This window comes from Trichosurus vulpecula, chromosome 9, assembly GCF_011100635.1.
Source record: "Trichosurus vulpecula isolate mTriVul1 chromosome 9, mTriVul1.pri, whole genome shotgun sequence".
In the NCBI taxonomy this organism is placed as follows: domain Eukaryota; kingdom Metazoa; phylum Chordata; class Mammalia; order Diprotodontia; family Phalangeridae; genus Trichosurus; species Trichosurus vulpecula.
Genome location: NC_050581.1, coordinates 75,303,623 through 75,328,571, shown reverse-complemented (window position 1 = coordinate 75,328,571; position 24,949 = coordinate 75,303,623). Strand labels below are relative to the sequence as shown.

At 45.0% G+C, this 24,949-nt stretch overlaps 4 protein-coding genes across 9 annotated transcripts in view; 2 read left to right on the top strand and 2 right to left on the bottom strand.

Annotated features, from left to right (window-relative positions):
* UNKL (unk like zinc finger) overlaps positions 1–5,169 on the top strand; it is a 128,318-nt gene extending 123,149 nt beyond the window's left edge. For all 6 annotated transcript variants that reach the window (XM_036737684.1, XM_036737686.1, XM_036737685.1 and 3 more), the window contains one exon: positions 913–5,169. In XM_036737684.1, coding sequence (XP_036593579.1) covers positions 913–1,068 — 156 coding nt within the window. In that variant the 3' untranslated portion in view covers positions 1,069–5,169. The remainder of the gene's footprint in view (positions 1–912) is intronic.
* A 128-nt stretch (positions 5,170–5,297) lies between these two features.
* On the bottom strand, positions 5,298–14,693 carry GNPTG (N-acetylglucosamine-1-phosphate transferase subunit gamma). Its single transcript, XM_036737690.1, has 11 exons — positions 14,612–14,693; positions 14,456–14,507; positions 12,792–12,859; positions 9,420–9,474; positions 9,250–9,333; positions 8,293–8,386; positions 7,264–7,378; positions 6,966–7,048; positions 6,666–6,797; positions 6,082–6,163; positions 5,298–5,872 (listed from the first exon to the last, which is right to left on the bottom strand). Exons 1-11 carry the CDS (start codon positions 14,673–14,675, stop codon positions 5,751–5,753), a joined length of 951 nt encoding a protein of 316 aa, XP_036593585.1. The 5' UTR covers positions 14,676–14,693; the 3' UTR covers positions 5,298–5,750.
* Positions 14,694–14,764: 71 nt separating this feature from the next.
* On the top strand, positions 14,765–18,472 carry TSR3 (TSR3 ribosome maturation factor). The gene is made up of 6 exons (XM_036738878.1): positions 14,765–14,989; positions 15,995–16,211; positions 16,557–16,750; positions 16,903–17,076; positions 17,796–17,859; positions 18,015–18,472. The coding sequence occupies exons 1-6, from the start codon at positions 14,857–14,859 to the stop codon at positions 18,211–18,213; spliced, it is 981 nt and encodes a 326-aa protein (XP_036594773.1). The 5' UTR covers positions 14,765–14,856; the 3' UTR covers positions 18,214–18,472.
* A 1,288-nt stretch (positions 18,473–19,760) lies between these two features.
* BAIAP3 (BAI1 associated protein 3) overlaps positions 19,761–24,949 on the bottom strand; it is a 37,279-nt gene continuing 32,090 nt past the window's right edge. The window contains exons 22-33 of the mRNA XM_036738879.1: positions 24,620–24,763; positions 24,345–24,437; positions 23,972–24,163; positions 23,756–23,824; positions 22,979–23,058; positions 22,227–22,335; positions 21,523–21,594; positions 21,177–21,257; positions 20,935–21,079; positions 20,681–20,804; positions 20,187–20,392; positions 19,761–20,026 (exon numbers count right to left, since the gene is read on the bottom strand). Of these exons, the coding sequence (XP_036594774.1) occupies positions 19,926–20,026; positions 20,187–20,392; positions 20,681–20,804; positions 20,935–21,079; positions 21,177–21,257; positions 21,523–21,594; positions 22,227–22,335; positions 22,979–23,058; positions 23,756–23,824; positions 23,972–24,163; positions 24,345–24,437; positions 24,620–24,763 (1,416 nt within the window). The 3' untranslated portion in view covers positions 19,761–19,925. The remainder of the gene's footprint in view (positions 20,027–20,186; positions 20,393–20,680; positions 20,805–20,934; positions 21,080–21,176; positions 21,258–21,522; positions 21,595–22,226; positions 22,336–22,978; positions 23,059–23,755; positions 23,825–23,971; positions 24,164–24,344; positions 24,438–24,619; positions 24,764–24,949) is intronic.

Sequence of the window (24,949 nt, the reverse complement as noted above, 5' to 3'; positions counted from 1 at the left end):
AGAGTTCGTGCCGAAGGTGAGGCAGCAGACAACAGGCACAAAACTGGGGGAGGAGGATCAGCCTGAAGGCATCTCGGGTGGCTGGCAAGGGGAACAATCAAGAATCTTTGGGATTTGAAGGGAAGATTCAGAGTGTTTAGTGAGACTAGGAATTCCAGGATACCTTAAGAGTGAAGGACTTCCCCCAAGGCCTGACTGATTGTCAGGCATGAAGCTGGAGCTCTGGAAAGGAGTGCTTTGATCACTTCTGTCCCTGGCATTTCTGAATTCACTTGAAAGTCCTTTGAAACAAAGGCTGTATATGGTCTATTTTTAACATGCTGCTTGTCAGTAGCAAATATTGTTGTCATATCATTTTCAGCCAATTCAACCAAGCAATTTTATCTTTCCCATTATGATTTCTCTTCTTTGACCATATGTTTTCTCAATTCCCCTTCCTTCCCTAACCACACCATATTTATGCATCATTACCTCCATGCCTTGGCTCTTCTGCCTGGTCAAACTTTACCAATTGTGAAGGGCTCAGCTTAAGTGCCACCTCCTTCAGGAAGTCTTCCCTGACTATTCCAGTTCACGATGACTTCCTCTTACTGTGAATTCCTTCATCGTATACTTTGTTTACCACTAATCCTTGAACCCTTACTTAAAATGTTTCACATGCCTTGTCCTTTTACCACAACCTTGTTTTAAGTACCCTGAAAGTAGACTGTGTCTTAAGCTTATTTGTATCTTCCCCAGTCCCTGGCATGGGGCTCTATAACATAGTCATCCTTCAGATAATGTTTATAAAATGTAGTGAATAAATACTTTGAGAGGCTGCCTGTGCATCGAGTTCTGAGATTATTCGTGTGATTGATGAGGGACATACTACATTCTAAAATCTCTTGTGGAAAATCATTCTCGTTACTACAGGTAATCTTCCAACTTCATTCAAAAAAATGTGTTGTGTGCCATGAACATGATCGTAGCATCGTCCTGCAGCCGTGTCAGCATTATGTCCTCTGTGAGCACTGTGTGTCTAGCCAGCCTGAATGTCCTTACTGCAAGGCCCAGCCGATCAAGTGGTGACCCCTGGCCCTGGTACTCAAGGCTGTAGCTCTGAATGAAATGACATCTGCTATATCATGGTAACTAATTAAGGACACTATTTTATGTTCCTAGTATTTTATATAAAGACAGATGTAGTAGTTCATTTATTAGTGACAGACTGATCGCAATCTGGACCTCTAAGGAGATAGAAAATGGTAGTTTTTTTTAATGACTTATTATTTGACTGCCTTTACATATTGACTTCTTTTTACCAACCATGTCCTAATGTTTCATGGCTACTTTGATCCTCAAAACCCTTAAAAATACACACACACAGAACCAATTCATCTGCTCAGTCCATTCAGGTTCTCCTTCTGAGCTAAACATAGTCAAGGTGTCTATTCTGAATGTTGTTCAGTGGGGAATGGAAGTAATCTCTCTGTTACATGAATAGACAGCCTTATTGAAAAATGTCCCTTGGAGCATCCTAATCCATGATCTGTTGGTGTGTGTGTTATAAATCATGCCAGTATTTTGGAATCAGTCTAACACTACTGTTTACTAGGTTATTAGAAGAAGTTTGATTCTTGTGAAAGCACTTTGTTAACCAGGGGGTTTAGTTAGAGGTTATGATGTTGTTTTAAATTGCTTTAAGCTGCTTTCTAGGTTTCATGTTTTTTTAATATACGATAATATGAAGCTTTATATGTGTACTGTGAACTTAAAATATTTCATATCAGTTTATTATTGTTAAATCATAGTATGGTAAATATATTGTTAGATTTCATATTCTGAAATTAGTACTTATTAAATGAACATTTATCTAGTAGTGAAAAACTTGCCTAGGATTTTTACAGTTTTCAAATTAAGTGCAAACAGATAGTATTTATAAGCAAAGAGAGTGATTATTGAAAGGCACATATACTTAAGCATTTAGATAGGTTTTTAATTTTATGAAAGGAACTAATTTTCCTAAATGTGTGCATTTGCACATATTCCAATTGGAGTTTTGTAATCCTAATGAAATGATTTTAAGAGAGATCTATCATGCATTTATATGATCCATGGCCACTTTTTCCAAGTGCCTATATGCCTTGCAAAAGAATTGAAGGAAACAACTTATATTTTTGTTTTGTTCTTTTATCCCTTAAAAATGTGCAAGACAATTTGATACTAACAAAAATCCTTACTTTTCTGTAATGATAGCAACTCAATATAATATCTTGTAAGGGATGTGACACTAGAATTTTTAAAATTAAATTAAACTACACAGCTATGTTCTGGTGATCAAATTATTTAGGTCTTTAATCAGGCAATGGTGCTTTGTAATTTTTTAGAGATGTTGATAGTCATTCATATTTAACACTGACCGTTGGGAGTATGCAATTCAGGAGAAATCATTTACTGTATGTTAACACTGTATTTTGTTACTTTCATAGAATTAGCTTTTGGTATAGAAAAATGTTAACAATGGTGGTTTTATTCTACAAATATGAGTGTGACACAGGTACAGCTGACATTGAAAAGACCTTCTACTGTGTTACCTAATTTGTATGTTCAGTTATTGTTCTCAACATAAGAAGTTCATTCATGTGACCAGCAAAGTTTATTTTAATCTCCGCAAAAAAAATGTCTTGAAAGTGAACAAATCCAGACTAACCACACCCTTTTGACTTTGGCCTCTGGTTGTGTGAATCGGAACAGTCCCAAGAGCCGGGGTCCTAGACGCAAGGTTGGCCTAAAGGGCAGGCCTAAGAAGGCACTTCACCAGGGACTAGGCCCAGCACCACACCCTGGGCGTGGATGGAAGGAGGGAGAAAGGGAAGGAGCTCAGTGACAGGGGAGACAGGCTTGAGCCCAGTAAGCCTTTTCAGCACAAAAAGCTACAGCCAGGTCCGTTATAAAACATGGAGAGGAAATCAATCAAACTCCTGTGGCAATACGCTGAGGGATTGGGGAACAGATACTTCCAGAAGCCTTCGTGCATTAAGATCTGAACAGAATGTTCAAATGTTTCCTGATGAGGACTAACTCTCGTTGTTCTTAGTCTGGATTTGGACATTCCCCCCCATATTAAACATTTGAGAAGTGTGGCTTCAGCTTACCCAGACTGACTTTATTCTCATCAAAGCGGGTTGCTGACTTCAGACAGGTCTAGGGGGTGCTTATAATTAGAGCATTTTTTTTTGGATTCACCAAATAGAGACTGAGATTGGGGAGACAAGGCAGGAAGAAGGCTGGAGAGATGAAGTGGTACTTGAATAACCAAGCTTTGCTGTGAATATCAATGGACTTCTTTACTTGTGTGGGCTTTGCCAAAGACTTTTATTAAACATTAATAGCATTTTTTAAAAGTGCAAAGTGACTAGGTAAGAATTTTTAACAGTGACCAAATTAGAATGTATTGTAAGGTAGTATATGTTTTGATTTTTAAAAATGTTTTAAAACATACAACTGATTTTAGACAATGGTTTTATTATCTCAGTATAGAAGAATGTGGCACCAAAACATTCTGCAGCTATTGTGCTAACAAAGGTAACTATGTACTTAGTTTTTAGTGAAGGGTTTTTGTTTTTAATTGTAGTGAGATGATTCCAATTTATATTAAAAAGTGGTCATAGGCCTCAATGCTTTTAGTTCAGTACTTAGACATTAAATATATTTTTGTGCTACTGTTATCACTGTTTAAAATTCTTTATTTTTATTAATATTTATGCACTTGTTTCTCATTTTAGGCCTTTTATTTGGCCTTTTTGGAGTAACAGGACAGTGTTTTATTGTCTATAATTGACTTTTCAAATTATGAACGAGTTAGAACAATTAAGCTTTAGATCTTCATAAGCTAATGTGGTCAGTTCTTTTTGTTGAATTTGGCTAATTCTCAGGAGATGACTTATCTCCAGGGCTAACATTCCCATGGTATCTCCTTCACACAGTGAGGAGAAGATAGGGGCTGGGCTCTTCCCAAAGGCCCACCATATTAAGAAGCACATTTGGCATAGGGCCTGGATTTTCTGGTAGTAAACACCTGTGTTGGCTCTCTAATAATCACTGATAGTGTTTCAGTGTGAGAAGAGTTGCAGGTGTGTGTCCTTATGTTTCTGTAGTGCTCATCATAGACTGAAATTTGAGTTTTTAAAAGACTGGGAGGAAAAAGGAGAGACCAAAGAAATGTACCTATGAGTGAAATTCCCAGAGTAAGCGGCCTGGTCCTCTGTTACATGCTATTATTCTGGCAAGTTCCCTGGGTGTGCTGAATGAACCATTTACATAAAAAAGAAAGATGCTTTCTCTGTGCCACTTTAAGTCTATATTTGTGTTTCAGTTCCTTAGAAATAACGGGACCTCCACAAGAGCAATTTCCAGTCTTTTCCAAAGTGATATTTTTAATACTGGAAATATGCTCAAAAGGGAATGTTACAGGTTTCATTGGCCTGAGTAAACCTGCTAAAGAGAAACTGTTTAACAGATGTGAGACAGTTACAATATTAAATATAGGCTGTTTATTGTTCCTAGTCCTATGAAGTTGAATCACCCCAATGCTGGTAGGGAAGAACTCACAAAAAGACCATGTGGCAAAGAACAAGTTGAGAGTTTCTGACGTGAATGCTATTCAGATCCACCGTGTTCTCTGTGGATTGAAGTAGCCAGGGGGCAGAGAGATGAGTGTCTCAGGGTGGGTTTCACAGTAAAGAACTCTTGTTCTACAAGTGGAGTGCTGGTTTCAAAAGGAGCTTAAGCCGTGTGTTTATAGATATGTTCAAATTATTCCATCATCATTTTTGTTGCCTATTGTCTTTTTCAACTATCTAGTGTTAAATATTGGTAGTAATATTGTCACAATATATTTGTGTAACTGTGGTCAGCATAAGACCTTAATTCAATATGGACTTTTCATATGTATTAATTTATGAAAGCCGCTAATATGGTTTGAGTGTTTAGATGAGAATGTTATTGTGAATGGAATTTCCTTAACCCAGAAGGTAGTATTTATAATGCATAATCATTTACTTGTAATGAATTGTTTAAAATTGTTAACACTTGTTAAATTTTTTTACACTATAGCATTTATGCAATGGTTTACAGAATTCATGGAATTATTTTTATTATCAGTATGGGAATTAAAATTTTGAATCTTTATTTTGTCCTATGTCTCATTGAGAAAAATCAACCAGATTCAGGAAAGAGAGAGAGAGAGAGAGCCCTCCTTTCTGAGCTGAGGTGGTTACACAGGTAAGGTACTGAAAATTAGTCCAGGAACCAGCTCCCCCTCTTTCATCAATAAGTCACTTCATTCATTTGTTCATTTATCTTATTTATGGGGTATTCCATATTTTAAATAGTGCTTTTATTGTACAAAATATTTATTTTTCCCTGTAGTGTTTTTTATTCTTTGCCTTAAACTTTCTTTAGCACCAGAGCCTCATTCTTGCCCTGTGACCTGTTGCTTCTCTTCCTGGTTTCACTGTTTGATTTCTTTCTCTCCATCGCCATTGGGCAGGGAAGCTTACTTGGTCTCCAACATCCTCTTCTTTCCCTGGATGGAACAATGGGATGTCCACGAAAGAGAAGAGATAATTTTCTAAGAACTAGGTCTAGTAGATAGTGCCCTGGGAGCACCAAAGCAACCTTAAAGCTTACTTTCCTCTCTCCCATACAAAGGTGTGTATCATATCTGTATGAATCAATGTAGACTCCTCAGGCCTTCTGCCTGTGAACTGTCACGAGAGGTCATTTTGAAGGCCAGTGTCTCCTCGAAGATGCTCTTGGGGCCTGGTACTACTCCAAACTGGGGAGCTGGTTGCAGGTGTCTTGTAATCCAAATGTTCAGCATTGGTGCTTTCTGCCAAGACACCAAATAGCATGCACAATTCATTTTCCTCTACAGAATATTTTTCCCACTATCTCCCAGAAGTGATGGAGGGATGGCAGAACATAAGAATTGGAAGTGATTAATGTTTGTTAAATTTTACATAATTTGCATATTAGGATCAAACTTGTTCTGCAACAGGAGTTATACAGGGAATACTAGAAGAGCACACACAAATTTACCTCTGTGCTTTATGTATGCAATGTGATTCTGAGTTAGCAAGTCTTTCAGTCTTTTTAGTTCCTTGGAAAGTTCCTCATATTCCTAAAATGAAAATTACATAAAAATCACAGATTGAGATTTGGAAAGGATCTTACCGGTTCATACTCTGAAAACATCCTCATTTTAAAGATTAGGAAAATGGAAGCCCCCAAAAGGTTAAGTGATTGGACAGTAAATGGAAAAGCTGAAATTCAAATATAGGACCTCTTTTTATAGACATAAGCACCTCATCCTGCCATCACTAGGATTAGTGGTCACCTCAAAAGCTAACTAGTTAGGCAGAGCAGGGAGAAGGGAAAGGAAGCATTTACTAAGCACTTAAACATGATCTCCTTTGGTCCTGATAACAACTCTGGGAGTTTGATGCTATCATCGTTATCCCCATTTGGAAACCAAGGCATACAGCAGTTAAGTAACTTGTCCAGGATCACACAGCCAGTAAGTGTCTGAGGTCAGACTTGAATTCTAGAAGATGAGTCTTTTCTGATTCTAGGCCTGGTACTCTGTACACTGCACCAGCTGGCTGCCCTACCCATCTCTGTACCTTATTACATTTCTCCAGGGTTTCAAACTCAGGATTGTTGGCATCCCCCTCTGCATTGGCAGCCTCCTTTTCTGTTGAGGCTTTTAAATAGCCTGCTTCTTCAAACACCTCTTTCAGCAATTTGTCATATCCCTATGTTTAGAGGAAGAAGACACATAAAGTACAAAAAATAATCCCCAGAGTCAGCTCAGTTTAGTGATAATTACAAAGTTCAAAGAAATTCAGTAAGCCTAGGAGCTGAACACACTGGAGTTTGACCCCACTTGTACACATGGCCACCAGCAAAGTGCTTTCTCTTACCTGTGGGGTAATTAATTCATCAGCAAGAGACTGCTCTGTTTGATCCCACTTCTGCTGTAAGTTCTCCGGTAAGGTTGGATACACTGGAGGGAAAAGCACTAGGCTTACTGTCTGTCGTACCCAGCAATTACCCAAATACTGCAGTGGACAAGAGCTACTGAAAGGGAAGCAGTGGTCATGAAAGCTTACAAGAGTCCAGCTCAGAATAAGGCTTCTGATGGAGGCTGTGAGATCTGGTCTCAGCCATTAAGCTTGGGAGGCCGCAGTCTCCTTTCACATCCCACCTAACACCAATTACCTAACAAAGCATGTGGGTGGCAAACCAGAGGTGTCTCAAAGGTTAGAGAATAAACACAAGTACTTGGTTCAGACACTCGAGCCAGTTTATGACTTTTTCCACAGGCAAGGTCCACCTAAAGAAAGGATATAAAATAGGAAAACATTACCCCCAAGGCAAAGCCCCTCTTAATTGACTTCTGAAGTATGTATATGGATTCGATTAGGCCTTTTTAGGTGAAGGAGAAAGAAGGGAGGGTACAGGGAATGTGACTGAATAGTCATGATTTCAGCCCCTGGCTCCAAAAAATTTCCACTGAAGTTTGTCTTTAGTCCTATCTGACCTCCTCTAAGATTGGTGTATTTGTAGGATGACTCAGCTTCCTTTGTCTAATTCAGTATAAAACCTATAGCCTCCACCTAGAATTTGTAAGCCAGCCAACAGCAAGGTATATCCAAACAACACCCTTTCTGGATATACAATCTAGTTTCCCCAAGTCAGAAGCAGATGAGGACCCAATAGGTAATGATGAAGACTCACAAATTTTCTACTTTCCCCATATAAAAAATCTACAGCATTCATCTATTATTCTATTAAACCCTATCTTTAGGTAGTTTAAGGTGAATGTGTCTATATCTGTTCCTTGATATCTAGAACGTTATTAGCAAAGAACTGTTTTGCTAGATAGGAAAGCACATTGTAGACCCAATCTCTCCTGCTATATCTATCGTTTGCAGTTGTATGCCCCTGATTTTCTTCCAAAACTCTTAACTGGTTTTATAAACAACATTCCTTAGTTAGCTGGAACTAAAATAAACCAAAGGGGTAGGGAGTGGGGTGGGGGTCTCTCCCATCAGAACATTCCTCCACATGAAGAGCTCAACAGTGCCTGTTGTTGGTGCTGCCCTGTGGAATCCCAGAAGCAGAGGAACTGAAGCCCTTTTAGGACACTGTCCCAAAAGGAAGGGAAAAAAGGACCCAGGAGGGACAAAGACCCCATCAAATCCTGCTTCATTTAGCATATACTGTTCTGGGCACCAAAGTAAGTACCTTTGTCTGCCTGTTCTTAGACCCACAGGAATCTCCATCTCTCATCCACATGCCAGTAAATGTATTGTTGAAAATTTCCCATTCATCCCAAATCCTGGGAAAGAATAAATATAACCCATTACTACTCAAGATACAATACTTACACTAATCCATGAAAACCAAGAGTTATCAAAATGAGTTATGTCTAACATGAGCTACCAATGACCGACTCAGCCAAAAAATAATTGCTAAAAATTTGCCCAGAAAAGGTGATGCTTAAATTCCTTTTAACCTATCTTAATCTCTATCTAGGCTCATATCAAAAAGACAATATGACAGAATACTGCAGGCTTGGACAAATCAATTCTCTTCTAAGACTCACTGTCTTTCTCTAAGCGACAGTTGTTCAGTCATGCCCAACTCTTAATGACTCTGAGCTGTACTGTTTGTGGAATTTTCTTGGCAAAGATACTGGAACAGGTTGCCATTTTCTTCTCCAATTGGATTAGGCAAAGAGGTGGTTAAATGACTTGCTCAAAGTCACACAGCTAGTAAATGTCTGAGACCGGATTTTAACTCCGTTCTTCCTGACTCCGGGCCTAGTGTTCTATTCACTGAACCATCTAGCTGTCCACGAAATTAGCTGGGTTGACTTTAAAATCCTTTTTCTCTCATTGGTTTCCCTCAATAACAATGGACACTGTATAATACAAGGTTTGCAAAATGCTTTACATCTGTTATCTCATCTGAGCTGCCTTATGACAGACCTATGGAATAAGTGCTACAATATTATCATCCCCATTTACAGATAAAAAGTTTCTAGTTTTCCATATACAAAATGGGTTGGGGGAACGAGGCAGCAGGCCTTCTTACTGTCAGAAGTTAGTCTGTAGGATCACCCCACCATTCATCCTGAACAAAAATCTACCGAGTTTGGGGCATGGTGGAGGTTCTTAGATTAAGAGCCACTAAGCTCACCCCAGAATTCCACTGTAGGCATTCCAACGGAAAGTCTGTTCATGCTGTGTGACATTGTGGAAGGGGCAGAATTCATACTTGTACCTGGAAGGAGACATAAGGGCCTTGGGTCATAACATCCATGTCTGTCCATGTTCTGAACTTCCCCTTGCCACATTCCCTGTACTCACATGGATTCTACTAAACTGAAGCACTTGCCAGAAAGTCTGAAGAGATGTGCAGGACCTGAGGGGAGGAGAAGAGAGAAAGAGAGGTCTTGACTTAAAACCTTCATCCTGAAGACACTGTATTGATTAAAAACTATGTCTAAAAAATATTTCTATTTCGTTCAAACTCTACTTTCACTTCCCATTATAAGACTGGAAGTAGTTTTTTTGGTACAAAACAAGAAGGTTAGCCAAGCCTTGTTGGCCCCATGACACGGAGACATAGAGTGTGTCATTTTAATGTAACTGAACCTGGCTTAACGAGGAGGTGAGGAGAAGATAGAATGTAATTTAACTTTCACTTCTGCTCCTAGAGCTAGCTTATCTTCTGGGCAGAGGTGGAAGTGGGAAGGTGGTGAGCTTCCTACAGAAAAAAGGAGCAGTTACTGAGCACCAACTAGAAGCAAGGTTCTGAGCTTTGTCCTAAGGTGGGGTGAGGGGGCAGGGAGGGGGGCAGTTAGTAGATTGAATAAGTAAACATCTATCTAATGTAGACTGAATGATGTTTCACATATATGTAATAATTTTTAAATGCTTGTGATGCTGTTGTGATTAATAAAATATAAATTCATTTAAGAGGATTTCTAAATTCATAGTAACTTTTTTGGTCACGTATTTTCTATGGCAGGGTCGGGGATTGTGGTATCTTAAATTTTTTGATGGTAAAAAGAGTCCTCATATAAAGCCCTGGTTTGATCCACTCAAATGTGAAGTTCACACACTGGAGTTCAATTTTTTAATTCCCATTTACCTGATAACACTTAACTCAGACTAATACTAAAAATTAGTTTGCCTTCCCTGAGTTCACAGCAGCTGACATTTTGTGGAGTAGGTAACAGGAAGTTCTAAGACCTAAGACACTCTTGACTAACGTGCTACCAGAGAGTGGCATAATAATCTGTCTATTCACAACACCTACTTTTTCTCTTGTTATTCCTTGGGCTTCTAAATGCTACTGGGCAATTATTTTTTTCTAGCTGACTCCATTTTATACTTTTTATTTTTCACAGCATGTCTTCTGAATGTTTTCTCTCAAGCTCCAATCCCAGACTCACTTTTTACCATGAACAGTTTTACTGGGAAGATCCAGACTTTCAAAACTGACTCCATAAATTTCTCTTCTCCACACCTCAAAAATTAGTCTATATTTATTACCTACATTTCCCCAGTACTTATCTGCTCAACCCCCTAAAATCTAGTTTCTGTCCCACCATTCTACAGAAACCTAGAGTCACTAAGACCTTCTTTCTAGATGACATTCAATGGTGTCCCCTTACTTTTCACTCTTATTCTCTTTGCAACATGTGAAACCAGTGAATAAACCATCTACTTATATGCTATCTCCCTGGGCTTCCATCACTGCACTAGTTGGTTACCCTCCTGTCTTAACTGTACCTTCTGTATTTTCCTTCAGCTTGAACCAAATCGGCATCCTCTAGGGCTTAGTCGTTGCCTCCCCTTTGGCGACCTATCACCACCTCTATATAAATGACTCCCAGAGCACCAACCTTGCCCTTTCTCCTATGTTGCATCCTGGACATTTCCACCCTGATTTACCATTGTCATCTTACACTCAACATTGAAAAAACTAAGTAAAAAATTAAGTAACCCACCCCCAACCTGCCTCACTCTTATCCATTTGCCCAGGCTTGAAATCTCATTTTGGACTCTTCCCTTTCATATCCAATCAGTTTCCCAAGACAAATTGATTCTACCTCCACAACATCTGATGTTTCTCTACTCTTCTCTATTACTACTGTAGTAGTAGGTCTCATTCTCATCCGCTTACTGTCATAGCCTGGGCTGTTACAGCCTGTAATAACCTCTGTAATCCAGCCTAATATTCTGAATATATGACTTTGATATGTGTCTTCTTAACTCAAACATCAGCACCTCCTCGGTACCACAGAACAAGGTTTAAATCTTCAGTGACACTCTCCAGAATCCTTTCTCCATTGCTCTCCTGTATGAACCCTCTGCCCTAGGCAGACACAACTGCTTGATGTTCCTTGCACAGGATCTCCGTATCTGTTCACACACATACAGCGCTGTGCTATGGGCTTTATAATTGCTATCTGGGAGGTAGGTGCTTCTATTATCACCGTTTTACAGATGAGGAAACTGAGGCAAACAGATTAAATGACTCACCCAGGGTCACCCAGCTAGTAAGTGTCTGAGGTCATCTTTGAACTCCGATGTTTCCGGCTCCTTGCCTGGCACTCTATCCATTGGGATGCCTAGCTGCCCTGTGTTCCTCCCTCTTATAAGTCCTACCTATCTTTCAGAGCTCAGGTCAAAAGCCTATAGTACTTAGTGTCCATACCACACATTCAACTCAGCATATGCTACCCAGTACTATGTGCTCTGTATCAACATGTATTCAAGGCAGATAGGCTAGGGAAGAAACTAGTCTCCTTTCTGTCTGTAGCAACTTCCACGTATGGAGTGTGTCAGTAAAAGCTTTTTGACAACGGTGTTGGTGGTAAAGGCAAGGTAAACACCAGCTTAAGGTTTAAATTTGCCACAGATAACCCAGGAAGAATTTCCTAAAAGTATTGGAATCATACTTTTAGAGCTGGAAGGATCATTACTACAAAAGGTCATCCAGTTTGACCCTTCTTATTTTACAGAAGAGGAAACTAAATGTTGGAGAGAGGACATGATCATTTCAAATAGAATTAATAATTATTAGTATTAATAATTATCATCAGAGTTTGAATTAGAACCCAAATCTCCTACACCTCCTAGACCAGGACTTGTCCATTGTCACGTGCTGCATCCGAATTTGCTGCCAACCTATTTCAAAGAATTCGCCTCGGGATTCTTTTAAATACCAAATTCTAAACATGCATATGAAATACAAACTGATTAGAAAAAACCCAAACAGCTTTTTCAAGATATCTTCTATAAAGCAAAATACATGCCAGACAATGAAAATGAACAAATACAGTAATTTTTGCATACCAACCCATATTAATTACAGGACATCTTTCCTAAAGTCAAGAGGGTTGAAAGAGATAGCTTCCAATGCCCAAAATCTGAATGCCCCACACATCAGGTGAAACACTTCCTCCCCCCAGATTCCCTTACTACAGCTAAAGATTGATGCCAGGCTACCATACTGGACTTCTCAGGTCAACATCCCAGGCACAGCCCTACCCAGTTGGAAGGAGGAATGCTTGGCTCACAGCTGGTCTGAGCTGAAGAGAAGCAGAATGAAACGTATATTATATTCCCTTTACTTTGACCTTTCCTGAGTTCCTCTAAAAGTAAAGAGAAAGGTATGGGAAGTTCCTAACCAGGATGGGGAAAGCTGGGAACTAGGCCATAACTCACCTGAGGTTGCTGATGGGTCTCTCTTGGCCTGTAACCGACTAGTCTGAGGTAAGAAGGGGTTATTCAATCTGTCAAGGAAAATAAACAGAAAACCAATCTGTTGGATAACTTGATAATTCTCCTCCTTGGAATTCACCACCACCTCTCAGCTCTTCAAATCCTGCTTGTAGTTCAAAGCCTAGCTGAAGTTTCACTTCCTCCAGGAAAGCTTTTCCATAGTACATTATTCCTACCCCGTCAACTCTCCCTCCTCAGAGCACCCGTGGTCCTCGTATGAACCACACACGTATTTACCGAACGTTTACCGAGGCAGAGAGAGATGTGACATAGATGAGAAAAACAAGGCCGAATAAGGATGACGGTGGTAGCAGCGGCTTAGATGTCAGAAAATCTAGTCTTTGTTGAAGCAAGTCCAATGATGGCGGTAAGGAGTTGGGGAGCCACAAGAGCCCTTCCATTTCAAGATCATCTAGTATCCAATAAAGGAAGGTGAGCAAAGGAGGAGGGATAATTTGTTGCTGCACATGCACGCAACTGCAATAGTAGTGACAGCAGCAAACTCACTTTTCTCTAGTAAACAGTTTATGGAACCGTTTTCACAACTACTCTGTAAAAGGAGTGTCATTCCCATTTCACTTTCACAGATCTATGATCTTAACCTCATGGCTGCTCCCTCCCAAAGTAGATCCATCACAACCCATCCAAGTTCTCTCATCAAGGGTGATTCTTGGATGTGTTTTTTGATAAATCTTCCAGTGCCTAGCACAATAGAAATACAAGGACATAAAACGATGTTGAATTCAAGAGATTACCTACCCAGTACACTGAAGGCCCTCCCAGTACACTGAAAGACCTTTGGGTCTTTCAATATTAGGTACACCCCTTTCAACAATTCTTGGCACAAAAATCTTGTTGGCAATAACTGCAAACTAATTACACTTGCAACGCACCTCCCCAATTCTCTTTGGGTTCCTTGATATTTTGTTGCATCTAAGATAATGGTATTCCATAGTTCACAAACCGAGAGCCCTACTCGTTGGTGTTAAATTAAGGTGGGCCAAGTCCACTACTACTGCTGCCGCTACTACTAAATTCTGGGTCCAGCTGTTCACAAGTAGTGTCTCTTCATGGATCGCTAAAAACAACCTCTGAAGTGGCTTTGGATTTCCCAGAGGAGGGTTTAACTCAATAAACGCAATGTCATCTGGAGAACCTCACCATCCATAGGAAATCTCTCCTCCGTCTGGACTCTCCAAGCAGAGTGTTATCCACTGTGATGGACGTGTCAGTGGTGTAGCCCTACGCTGACAAACCTAATGAGCGAGTCTGTTTTATGCTGATAATGACAGCACTGAACAAAGGTCTCTAGGGGTTGTTTATACAGAGGAATCCTGAAATATCTGAAAGACTCTTGGAATCCGCAAGCTCGGACTCTCGCCGGTCTCTCCGCCGGGTCAGTCAGGGTAAAGCCGCTCCGCTCTACGTTAAAAGCCCCGGCCAGGGGAAGCTGGAGATTGGCTTTCCATCTCTCATCCACCCCTACTTGAGGGACTCGACCCAAGTCACTTCCCCTCTCCAGAAATGACAGAGCCTTCGTGCCCCGGAGGCGCTGGAAGCTCCTCGAGGCGTGCCCGGCCCAGGGAGACCCCACACCGGTCCCTTACCCGAAAGTGTTCGGCTCCTCCACCACCTTCATTTTCCCGGCGCTGGCGAGGGCTGGGGAAGAAAGAAAAAAAGTGAGGTTGGGCCCCTGGGGGCGGGGGCGGAGGCTGCGAGGGCCCGAGAAGCTCAGGGGTCCCCGGGGTGTGAATGTTGCTTACCGCGCAGCCCCAACCAGAGCAACAGCTGCAGCAGCCCGGGCCCGGGCCCGTGACCCAGCTCCATAGTCCCGGCACTCGCGCTACAGAGAAAGAGTCGTCACGTGGATGCGGTGGCGTCGGTCACGTGGGGCCGCGGAGCCGGAAGCCACGCCCAGGCGCGCATGCGTACGCTTGTACCGGGGTTGAGGGGAAAGGTGTAGAGAAGTAGTGCTTCTCTCCCTAACCACGCCTCCCCCCTCCCGCAAATGGGCCGGAAGAAGTGCGCTCGGGGCTCCGGCCCCGAGGGGGCCAAAGGCCGCGGACGGGGGCCTCAAGGCTATTCTCGGGCGGCTCGCTCCTTAGACAGCTTCACCGAGGAGGTTGAGGCGGCGCTTCTGGGTGAGCACCCGGGCTGGTGTGAGAGAGGGTCCGAGGGATGGGGAGGCGTGCAGGGCTGCCCCGGGGGGGTGTGGGAGGGGGAGAGGAGGACATCTCGGGCCTCAGGGATGGGATGGCCCTTGAGGCTTTCTCAGACACCGATGAGGGGGATGGAGGGGTCCCGAAGCTCCAAAAGGGGATGGGAACGAGGTGAACTTGGACCCAGAAAGTTGCGGCCGTGGACCACAAAGTTAGGGGTCGCGGGCAGGTCCCTCCTCCTCCCCCTGTCCTGTTCGTTATTCAAGCTTCTGTTCTGCTCCACAGCCTGCACACTTTAGGTGCTTACTAATTGTTACAATGTTTGTTAAACGACTCGTAGTGGCTGAAGGATGATTTCTCCATCGGGTTTGTTTTGGAATGTTCTTAATGGTGTGGTGGGAAAAGCTCTAGTCAGGAGACCTGAATTTGAATCTCATCTTTGCCACTTACTACCCCCTGCAAATCACTTAACCTCTCTGGGCTCTCATTTCTTTATCTGTTAAAAAAAAAAAGGTTGGACCAGATCAGGAGTTTTTAACCTGGGGTCTCTGAACTTTTTAAGAAACATAATTGATTTCCTTTGTAATCCTATGTGTTTAAAAACATTCTGAGAAGAGGATCCATAGGCTTTACCAGACTACCAAAAAGGATGCAGAAAAGCTCCGAATCTATGATCTTATGAATGGATGTGGGATTGAGAGGGAGTGAAAGGGACCTTAAAACCCTGAGTCCTTGCCCCCTACCCTATTTCATATGTGATAAAATTGACTTGCCCACGGCCACACTACAATTGTTTAAGGTGGGAATTGAACCTAGTTCCTCCTAACTCCAAGTCAAATGTCATATCCACTAAGCTTATGCTGTTTCTTAGATGGGAAGGGAAGGAAGGAAAGCTTCAGAGCCTTCCCTTCCCCTTTCTTTTCCAAAAATATCGTTCTATGTCTACTAAAGGGGCAGGTCCTTGAGCCCTGTTTTACGTCCATGCAGCCTCTGTAGAAAAAGATGCTTCAGCTGAAGGTGCCTCATCCAGGCTGGAACTGCCTTGCCCCCTGGCCATGTGGGAGCTGGGCCACTGTGACCCCCGGAAATGCACTGGCAGGAAGCTGGCTCGCCAAGGTCTCGTTCGAACTCTCCGACTGAATGAGAGGTTCAACGGCCTTATTCTCAGCCCCATGGGCACCCACTATGTATCGCCGGCAGATAAGTATGGCTGTGAATTTGTCTGGGGCAGGGTCCCTTCTAATAGGATCAGCAGGACCTGGCCCCAGCCTACAGCAGAGAGCTCCTAAGGCTGTGATTTGTTGATTCTGTAAAGGGCTATATTGCAGGCTGAAGCAGCAGCTGCTGCTCTGTCATTACCTGGTTAGACTAGAGTCTATGAATAATAAACAGTAGTCCCACAACTTGTCCCATAGAGGGAGGAATCAAATGTTGGACAGGAAACCTCCTCATTGATTAGCTTTGGCTTGTTGGAGAGACTGGGAGGTTGGTGGGGCTGTCTCTTATAGCCCAAGGATGAGTCACCTCCCCTGCCGTGGTTGTCTTGTAGACAGCTGGTAGCTCAGTGTGGAGTTGCTGTCATTGACTGCTCCTGGGCCAAACTAGAAGAAACTCCATTTGGGAAGATTCGAGGGACTCACCTTCGTTTGCTCCCCTACCTGGTGGCTGCCAACCCTGTCAACTATGGGAGGCCCTACAAGCTGTCCTGTGTAGAGGCTTTTGCTGCCACTTTTTGCATTCTGGGTGAGTCCTGAAACCAAGAACTGTCCCTGTCTGGTTGGTGAAGGGGAGGGCTGCCGTGGTCATTGATGGGTCCCCATTTCAGTGGGCTTGTTTCAGGGTACTTGGCGGAGGGGGATTGGTGTTTGGAGATTTCCTGTTTTCTTGAACGGCAGGCTTTTCTGATCTTGCCATCATCTTGCTACGAAAATTCAAATGGGGGAAGGGATTTTTGGACCTGAATGGTCCTCTCCTAGACAAGTATGCAGCCTGCAGTGGCCCTGAGGAAGTGCTACAGGTCGAAAAGGAGTTTCTGGCTGGTGCAACCGAGAAACCTGAGGAGGAAATAGGTGAGCTCTGTCAGGCCCCACTGGTTCCCCTGCCTCCACGGGGCCTGGCCATCTTGGACACAGTAATGTAGTCTCTTACCAGATGATTTCCAAGCACCCTCATCTGAACCTGTTCACTTGGGGCTTGATATCCTCCTTATTAAAGTATCATCCAATAGGATCCCCATTGCCTACAGGAAACAATACAAACTATTTGGTCTAGCATTTAGGGCCTTCCAGAATCTGGCTGCCATCATGTTTCTGTCCTACTATTTCCTTTTTTGATTCTACTTTCCAAACAAACTGGACTGCTTGCTGTTCCTTGGACTCTGCATTCCATCTTCTGCTTGTGCATTTATCCAAGTCATCAGCCACTCCTGGAATGCACCACTTCTGTTGCCACCTCTCAGAATCCCTGTCTTCCTAAACTGTTCTTCTTGGAGGCTTTCCCTAATTTGATCATCTCTCCAACTCCAGCTGTTAGTGGGACAAAAGGCCCTTGTCTGCTTTCCTTGTACTATCCTCCTATGTGTAATTACATATTCCTCTCCTCCAACAGAAGGAAACATTTCCAACCATTTATGTCTTTATATCCCCATAGTCTAGCATAATACCTTGTATATAGCTGGCACTTAATATTATTGTGTTGAATGGAACAAAGGTGTAGGAACTCCCTCCTTGGGAAGGGGTGGGGGGTATAGAGACTTTTGACTGCCTGCTCACTCTCTTTGACATTTCAGATCCATTTGATGTGGACTCAGGTCGAGAATTCTCAAATCCTAACAGGCTTGTGGTCCCTGCCAGGTAGGTTTTTTCTTCTTTGATTTTGTTCTTACCCCTGAAGGGCTCATTTCATGTCTGGTGTGTGACTGCCTCAGCCTGGACTCTTTTAAGATTTCCAGGGATAGCTGTTGATTTTGCTTTTGTGCATATCGACCATTTACCTTCTTTGTTTCCAGAATGACTAACGATAGTGATGAAGAAGAATCAGAGGATGAAGGAAATTATGAAGGAGAGGAGGAGGAGGAGGAGGAGGAGGACAAGGAACAGGGAGGCAGCAGTGATGATGAAAGCCTTGATGAAAAGAATGGAAAGGTATTGTCTGCCACAGTGAATACAGATGTTTGGAAAGGAATCAAGAAAAGACAAAGAGACTGACCAGTGCTCAGTACAGCTGTATTTTCCAAACCTGGGTAACAAACCTAGAAATGGATTAACTGGACCCGTGGAGACCCATTCATTTGTTGGAACTTGGAATTGGTGAACTGTGCTGGCCCTACTCAGGAACTGCAGAACTGGACATTTTCATCTATTTGAATGTTTTCCCGTCATTTAACTCAGCTGAACTGATGGAAATTTTTAGGTGGAGTGAAGGATCTGCCTTTGAGCTATCATAATGAAGCTGAGAACCCAGAAAGCCTGTTGTGAGTCTGATTTTATGGGTGTGCCCATCCTAGGAGTCTTTGTTACAGGATAATAGTGTGGGATGCTACTTCCTCGTGGCACAGCAGTCCTCCAGAAGGGAGCAGGCCTGGATCCTAGAACCTTAGTTTTTGCCTGGGGACCGAAGGCTGGTCACCCATAGATAGGGCAGAGGAAGACTAGGCTTGCAGGGGAATTCTGCAGTCCAAACTGTTAACTGTGAGGACTTGGAAGTGGAAGGGAAGATGGGCCTTTGCTCTTGAATCTCTAAGTGCTGCAGACTAGCTCTTTAGGCTGAGAGCAGAGAGGCAGCCAGTCTTCTGCAGCCTAACGGCTAGACCAGGCTCATTTTCCCAGGATTGTAAAATACAACTAAAAGATATAGAGGAAGAACACAGCCCTGGTGCTAAGTGCCCAGTGAAATGATGAAGAACCTTTCTTGGGGCCCATCCTCCATAGGAAATTAGTCTCGTATGAAGGATAATTACTGTCCTTCTCACTAGGATGAGAAAGTTTGGTGAGAGGACCAGGCGCCCCACAAGCACATAGCCCAGCTCTTCCTTTTACTAGCTATATAACTTGAGGCAAGTCTAAATACTTCTCTTTTCTCATCTGTAAAATGATGGGGCTGTACTAAATGATCTCTAAGAGCCCTTCCAGCTCTGACCTCCCGTCACCTTTCGGGGCCATTAAACTTGGTATTGTCCCTGGCATTTTCCCATCTCCTAGATAAGATCACAGCAGACTGTACACAACAGCCTCACTCTGCTGTATTAGCCTACTTGAGGTCTGATAACCATCTTTGGGCCCCTGTGATACAAACTGGCTACTGAATTTGTCAGGCTTGAATTGAATTTCCTCGAAGAGAGTCTCTTCTGGGATTGGGGTGGAGATTGTCTGGAGCTGGCGGGGGGGTAACTGGACAGTGGGAGCTATCCTTTGGGCTCATCAGATCGCTGCAGAGCTGGGGGAATCAGAATTAGAATTTGTTAGCCCTGTTCTACCCCCTTGGTTCCTAGCCTGTACCACCTGCTTACCTTGAAGCCACCTCAGTCAGCCTGCCCTAAATGCTCTAACCACTGCTTGAACGGATCATTTTGGTGGCACTTTGGGGTCTCCAAGCAGAGGGGAAGGGAGGGGCAATAGCTGTCACTGACAGGTGGAGACTTGGGTCCCAGTGGCCCCAGGGGCTGTTCACAGAAAAAGCATCAAACCAGAATTGACCTAGGAGCGGGTAAAAGCTACTGTGCCTGACTGAGGCACACACAACACTGAACAAGGAGAAACATCACAAATGCTGACCCACCACTGAGGTTACACCAGAAGGGACTGAACAGGAGTTTCTGATGAACAGACCAAATGATGTTGGTAATTGCATCCAGAGATGGGGGAGAGGAGGAGAGGAGGAAAGGGGAGCATGAGTGTGGCACCACCCAGAGAAAAACTGCTTAGTCATCTCCCATGCTCTTCTCCATCTCTTTGAGTTTCTTCACAAACTCCTGAGCTTCTCTGTCCATCCTTCCCTCCAGCATCCTCAGTGCTGATTTCACTAGGAGAGATCATCCAGCCCAGGTTAACCAAAGTCAGAAAGGGTTCTCCCTTTTCCCCCCATGTCTACCCAAAGGGCTAGGACTTCTTTCCCTTAGGGTATGCCCAGCAACCTTCATAGGGATGAGCTAGGGCCAGGTTGTGAGGGAAGTGGCCCTTACCATTGGCTTTGGGCCTGCGGAGGTGAAGAGTGGTTGGCTGCATGCTCCTCACACTGCTTCCCACTTGGGGCCTGCTAAGCCCACTAATGCTGCTCAGGGCCAGGGCAGCCTCCCCAGCAAAGTCATTGGTAGACAGCCAGTCGTGGTCCATGACGGTGAAGACTACGCAGGCCGCCCGATGGCGGCACAGCTCTGCAGGGACTGAGCTGGGGAACCGAGGAGAGAAAAGTCACTAGAGACAAGTGACTGGGGCATCATGCTGGGGAAATAGCCATGGAAGAACCCCAAGCGGAGCTCAGTCCCAAGAATGATTTAACCAAGTCCCTGGGGTCTTTGCATGACTGGGCAGACCCTGAAACAAATGAGGACGAACTTTGAGGGACACTGGCCGGAACATATGCAACCGCCCAACCCTGTTCCCTTTGCCTGATACTGGGGAAAGGGAAAGCTAGAGCAGCTTGCAGAGGGAAAGTCAGCCCTTTCCTCAGACTCACAAGTGGAACAGCTCATCATACACAGGGTGCAGGGTCTTGGTCTTGACCTGGGTCCTCTGGCTTCGGGCCAGTGGAAAAATGTGGTGGGGACAGAGTTCAATGATGACAAAGGGGTCACTTAGGCCTGCGGAGGGAAGAGGTACAAGCTGAGCCCAGCTCGTCTATTGGGATCTCTCTTCATGCCCTCAAGTGCCATGCAAGCCTCAGGACTCTCTCCCATCCACCTGCCCTCCTGGCCCCTGGCCCCTCCTCACCATTGGCATCCAGGGCAATTAAGTCGGCGGCATGCAGCACCTCCACGGCCAGCCGCTGTTCGGCTGCCTCGTAGTAACACCTGACACTCAGCCGTCCATACTTATTCTGTTCCATTGATCTCTGGGAGAGAGTGGGCCCCCCACCCTGCCCCAGAATGCCATGAGTTAGCTAGGTTTGGGGCACCCAGGCTGGGCCAGATGAACAAGTGTGCAGGGCCTGTGGACAGAGGGGGAGACCCTACCTGTTTGAGCTTGTCCAGGTAATACTGCTCAATGCACTCATTGGTGGAGCATTTGTTCAGGCGTAATTCCTCCTCCAGGGTCTGCCAATAGCAAGTCCTTCAGGCTACAAAGGCAACTGGGAGGTGGCCCCCAGGCTGCCCAGCACCCAGAGGGCCTAGTCTCAGGTCTGAGCTTTCAGGAGGTTTAGGGGGGCTAAGCTAGAGATGACAGGAAGACCAGGTACTGCTCCCAATGAAACCAGGTCCCAGGGGTTAAGTTAAAGCTCCCCACCCTCACCCCGCCTCTGTTCCAACCATTTCTCCCTTCTCCAAATACAGGCCTTTGGTCCCACTGCCCGGGGTTCACCTTGTAGTGTCCATCCCTGAGGCTCTCCAAGGGCAGCCCTTGCCCTTCTGCATGGAAAAAATCCACTAAGGCCTGAGGAGAGGGGAGGTAAATACAAATTGGAAAGGGTATTACCCCCTGGGTGCTAGACCCAAGTGCACAGAATCTCCTCCCTACCCCTTCAGTTGGTGTGTACATAGGAGGATCCAGATATTCAGACCAGGCCCATGGCGGGGGACTCTTCCATGACTGTGTCCCTATTACCATGGATGGAGGAGGCTTGGGCTTCACCAGGCAGTGACTCTCTGAAGAGGCAACTGTGCTGTCGCTATATCTCCCAGTGGGCCATTGCCCCAGCTACTTCCATGTGCCCCAGAAGCCTGCTTTACTTCATTTGGCTAGGGGACTCTCTTTAATTACAACTCAATAGCCCTCACTCATGATCCTTGAGCCTCCTTTGAAATATTCAAATCAATTCTTAGTTACGATTTAGGATGAATCCTTCAATTGTTCCCTTGTGACACCCTCAAACCCCCAGGACCAAATCCAGTCTATGGCTCAATAAAAGCATGCCAGAGTCAATTCCGAACTGAACCATTCGCTACCATCTGGCAAATCTTTTGCCCTGGGGGATGTCCTCCTGCTTCAGGCAAGTTGCCCAAAATGTCTCCAGCTGCTGCCTGAGCTGTGCCCCTCCCCCTCAATTCCAGCCCTATCCTACTTACCTCCAATGTATAGTAAAACCTTCTGTAGAACTCAGCAGAGACATCTCTGTTGGCCCCCAGAGTCTGGAGAATGACCTGAAGCAGCAGGTCCCAGAGAGCTTCCAGCACCCTGGATGGGAGAGTATGTTTATGTATTGAGGTGGATGGTGGAGGGGGGCTAGGGGCTGAGGAGACAGACAATCCCATTGGAGCCAGCCTCTCCTTTCTTTATCTTCTCTGGGCTGAAACTCCAGCAGACAAGGCTCCTCTGAGAAGCAAAGCTACTGGGATCTTCTGTTTCATTAAGCTGTCAAAGCCCCTATTTGCAGCCCTTAGAAGGCCCTCAAACCACTGGCCTTTCCTTGACAAGCTCTCCTAACGCCCTCTTCCCACCTCCTACTCCCCAACACATATTGTGCCCGGGATATCCACAGTTATGCACACAAGAACCTCATCTTTCTGTTCAGAGTAGCCTATCTCCAGCATCAAAGTCCTGCCAAGGGTGAGAAGGCCCCCCTCCCCGGTATCTGGAAAGTTAGGGGGTGGGACTAAACGACAGGATCATGCATTAGGGACCTTAGAGGCCATCCCGTCAGTCAAGTGAAACATTTGTTAAGCACCTGCTATGTGCCAATGCTAAGGGCCCAGCATACAAAGAAAGGTGAAAGGCAGCCCCTGACCTCAAGGAGCTCTGGGTCCCACAACCCCCTCATTTTACAGAGAATCCCTAAAGTCTCTTCCACAGCCCCACCACCCTGGAGCCCTGGAAGTACCGGCAGAGGTTTTCCTTCACCAGTGAGTCACTGAGAAGAATGAGCTTGTCATCCAGGTACTTCATGAGAGGGGCTATAGCCTGAAGAGGGATGGAGGGAAGCCCCGGTGAACAGGAATCACCATCTTGGGGGGCGGGAGAGGGTTATCTCCTGCCTCCCAGCCCTAGCAGACTTTAGACTCAGCATGATTCTCCCCTCCAGCCCAGCCTCTACACAGCAGGCAGATCACTCTGGTTTCCTTAGCCCTGAGGCCGAACTTCTAACGCCCTACTTCTCAAGGGGAAAGTATGCTGAACTCAGAGCCAGAAGACCCCTCTCCAGCCCTTATCATGTGTCCCCTTCTGTCCCTGTCTGTCTCCCATATGTAAAAGGGGGATGATATTTTCACTATCTACCTCACAGGGTTGTAAAGAAAGATGAGTTGAGCTTCAAGGCACCATATAGACACATAAGTGATTGTTTTTCTATTAGCCCCTATTAGAGGCTGCTAAGTGGTTCAGGAGTTAGAGCATGGAATCAGGAAGACCTGAGTTCAAATCCTGCCTCAAATACATCCTAGCCATATACCCCAGACAAGTCACAACTTTTATCTGCCTCAGTTTCCTCAACTGAAGAATGAGGATAATAACAGCAACCCCCTCAAAGGGTTGATGTGGGGATCAAATGAGCACTTAACACAGTAGGCACTTAATCAGTGCTTATTCCATTGCATTTCCCTGGGCCATGGAAGGAAGGACAGTTCATTTTAGAGAGCCTTGGCCATTTGCAGGGACTCACCTCTTCATTCTGGATTGAGTCTGGTGACAGGCTGATATGTTGAACATACTTCTTAATGTCTCCTACCATCTAGGGGGAAGGGAGGTGGGGGAGAATGAGAAAGGAAGTGACTGGGAGGGAGCAAAGTGTCACAAAGGGGAAGGAACAAAGGCATCCTGGAGATGGGAGCATCTTGTGGGCATGGCATGCCCCAGCTCCGGGCCCAGCCCTTCCCACCTTGGCTGTCAGGTGTGCAATCATGTTCCGGGCCTCTCGCTGAAGGTCCTCATCCATAGCCAGCAGTCGGTTCTTCAGGGCTCTGGGGAGGCCCCCTGGGGACCCACCCCCTGGCTCTGGCCATTCCAGCCCCCGAAGCACCTGTCCTGTGGCTTTTCGTACGTGTTCAACGTTGTTCAGGGCAATGCATAGCTGGAAGAGGAAAGGAGAGAAGGGGACAGATGACCAGTATTATCCTTAGGATCTGGTTAGGAGAGACCACTCCAAAGGAGCCAAACTAATCCCTGAAATCCCAGGGGCTTTGTCCTGTGACCACCTCCCCTCTCCCCCCCCCACCAGCCCCTTCACCCAACCCCCACCCCAATAGGCTCACCGGCTCACTCACTGCTTCACCCAGGGCCAGGGGCCGTGTGTCTACCTTCCTCCGAACCAGTTCTGGGTAGTATAGAGCAGCCTCACAGATATCCTTAGGGAGAGAAGCAATAAGCCTTCTATCTCTCCTAGAGCTCCCCAAAGATAACACTTTTCTCTCCCTCAACTTTGGCATGTTCCCCTCCCTCTGCCCCTTGCTCTCCTAGGGCAGGGCCCCCTCAAATGGGAGGCTCTCCAGGGCAAGTCTATGTCTCTTCTCTTCATTCCAGAATTCACCTCGGTGAGCTGAGTCACTAAGTCCAGGGCCTCAGCTGATTCCGGCCAGGCCAGCTGGGCCCAGAGCTCCTGGGTCTGGGAGAAGCAGAGGGTGGCATCAGCTGCAGAGCTGCTGTGTTTGGAGGTGGCGTCCATGGGCTCCAGCTGGGGTGGGGTGGGGGTGAGACAGAAACACAACCATGCATCATGCACTGGTGCTTCTCCTCGGGGGGCAGACTCTCCTAAGGGCATTTGTGGGATCACAGATTTAGAACTTGAAGAGGTCCTATAGGTCTTCTAGTCCAATCTCCACATCTTACAGCTAAGGAAACTGGGATTTAAATCAGTTAA

Excerpts from the sequence above, each read along its gene's own strand:
- GNPTG (XM_036737690.1), bottom strand. The coding sequence starts at position 14,675 with ATGGAGCTGGGTCACGGGCCCGGGCCCGGGCTGCTGCAGCTGTTGCTC. Across the intron at positions 12,860-14,455 it reads GAGGAGCCGAACACTTTCGG|ATTGAATAACCCCTTCTTAC; the intron begins GTAAGGGACCGG and ends TTTCCTTGACAG. Across the intron at positions 7,049-7,263 it reads CCACCCACATGCTTTGTTAG|TGTATCCAACCTTACCGGAG; the intron begins GTAATTGGTGTT and ends TTTTCCCTCCAG.
- TSR3 (XM_036738878.1), top strand. The coding sequence starts at position 14,857 with ATGGGCCGGAAGAAGTGCGCTCGGGGCTCCGGCCCCGAGGGGGCCAAA. Across the intron at positions 14,990-15,994 it reads GGTTGAGGCGGCGCTTCTGG|CCTCTGTAGAAAAAGATGCT; the intron begins GTGAGCACCCGG and ends ACGTCCATGCAG. Across the intron at positions 16,751-16,902 it reads TGCCACTTTTTGCATTCTGG|GCTTTTCTGATCTTGCCATC; the intron begins GTGAGTCCTGAA and ends CTTGAACGGCAG.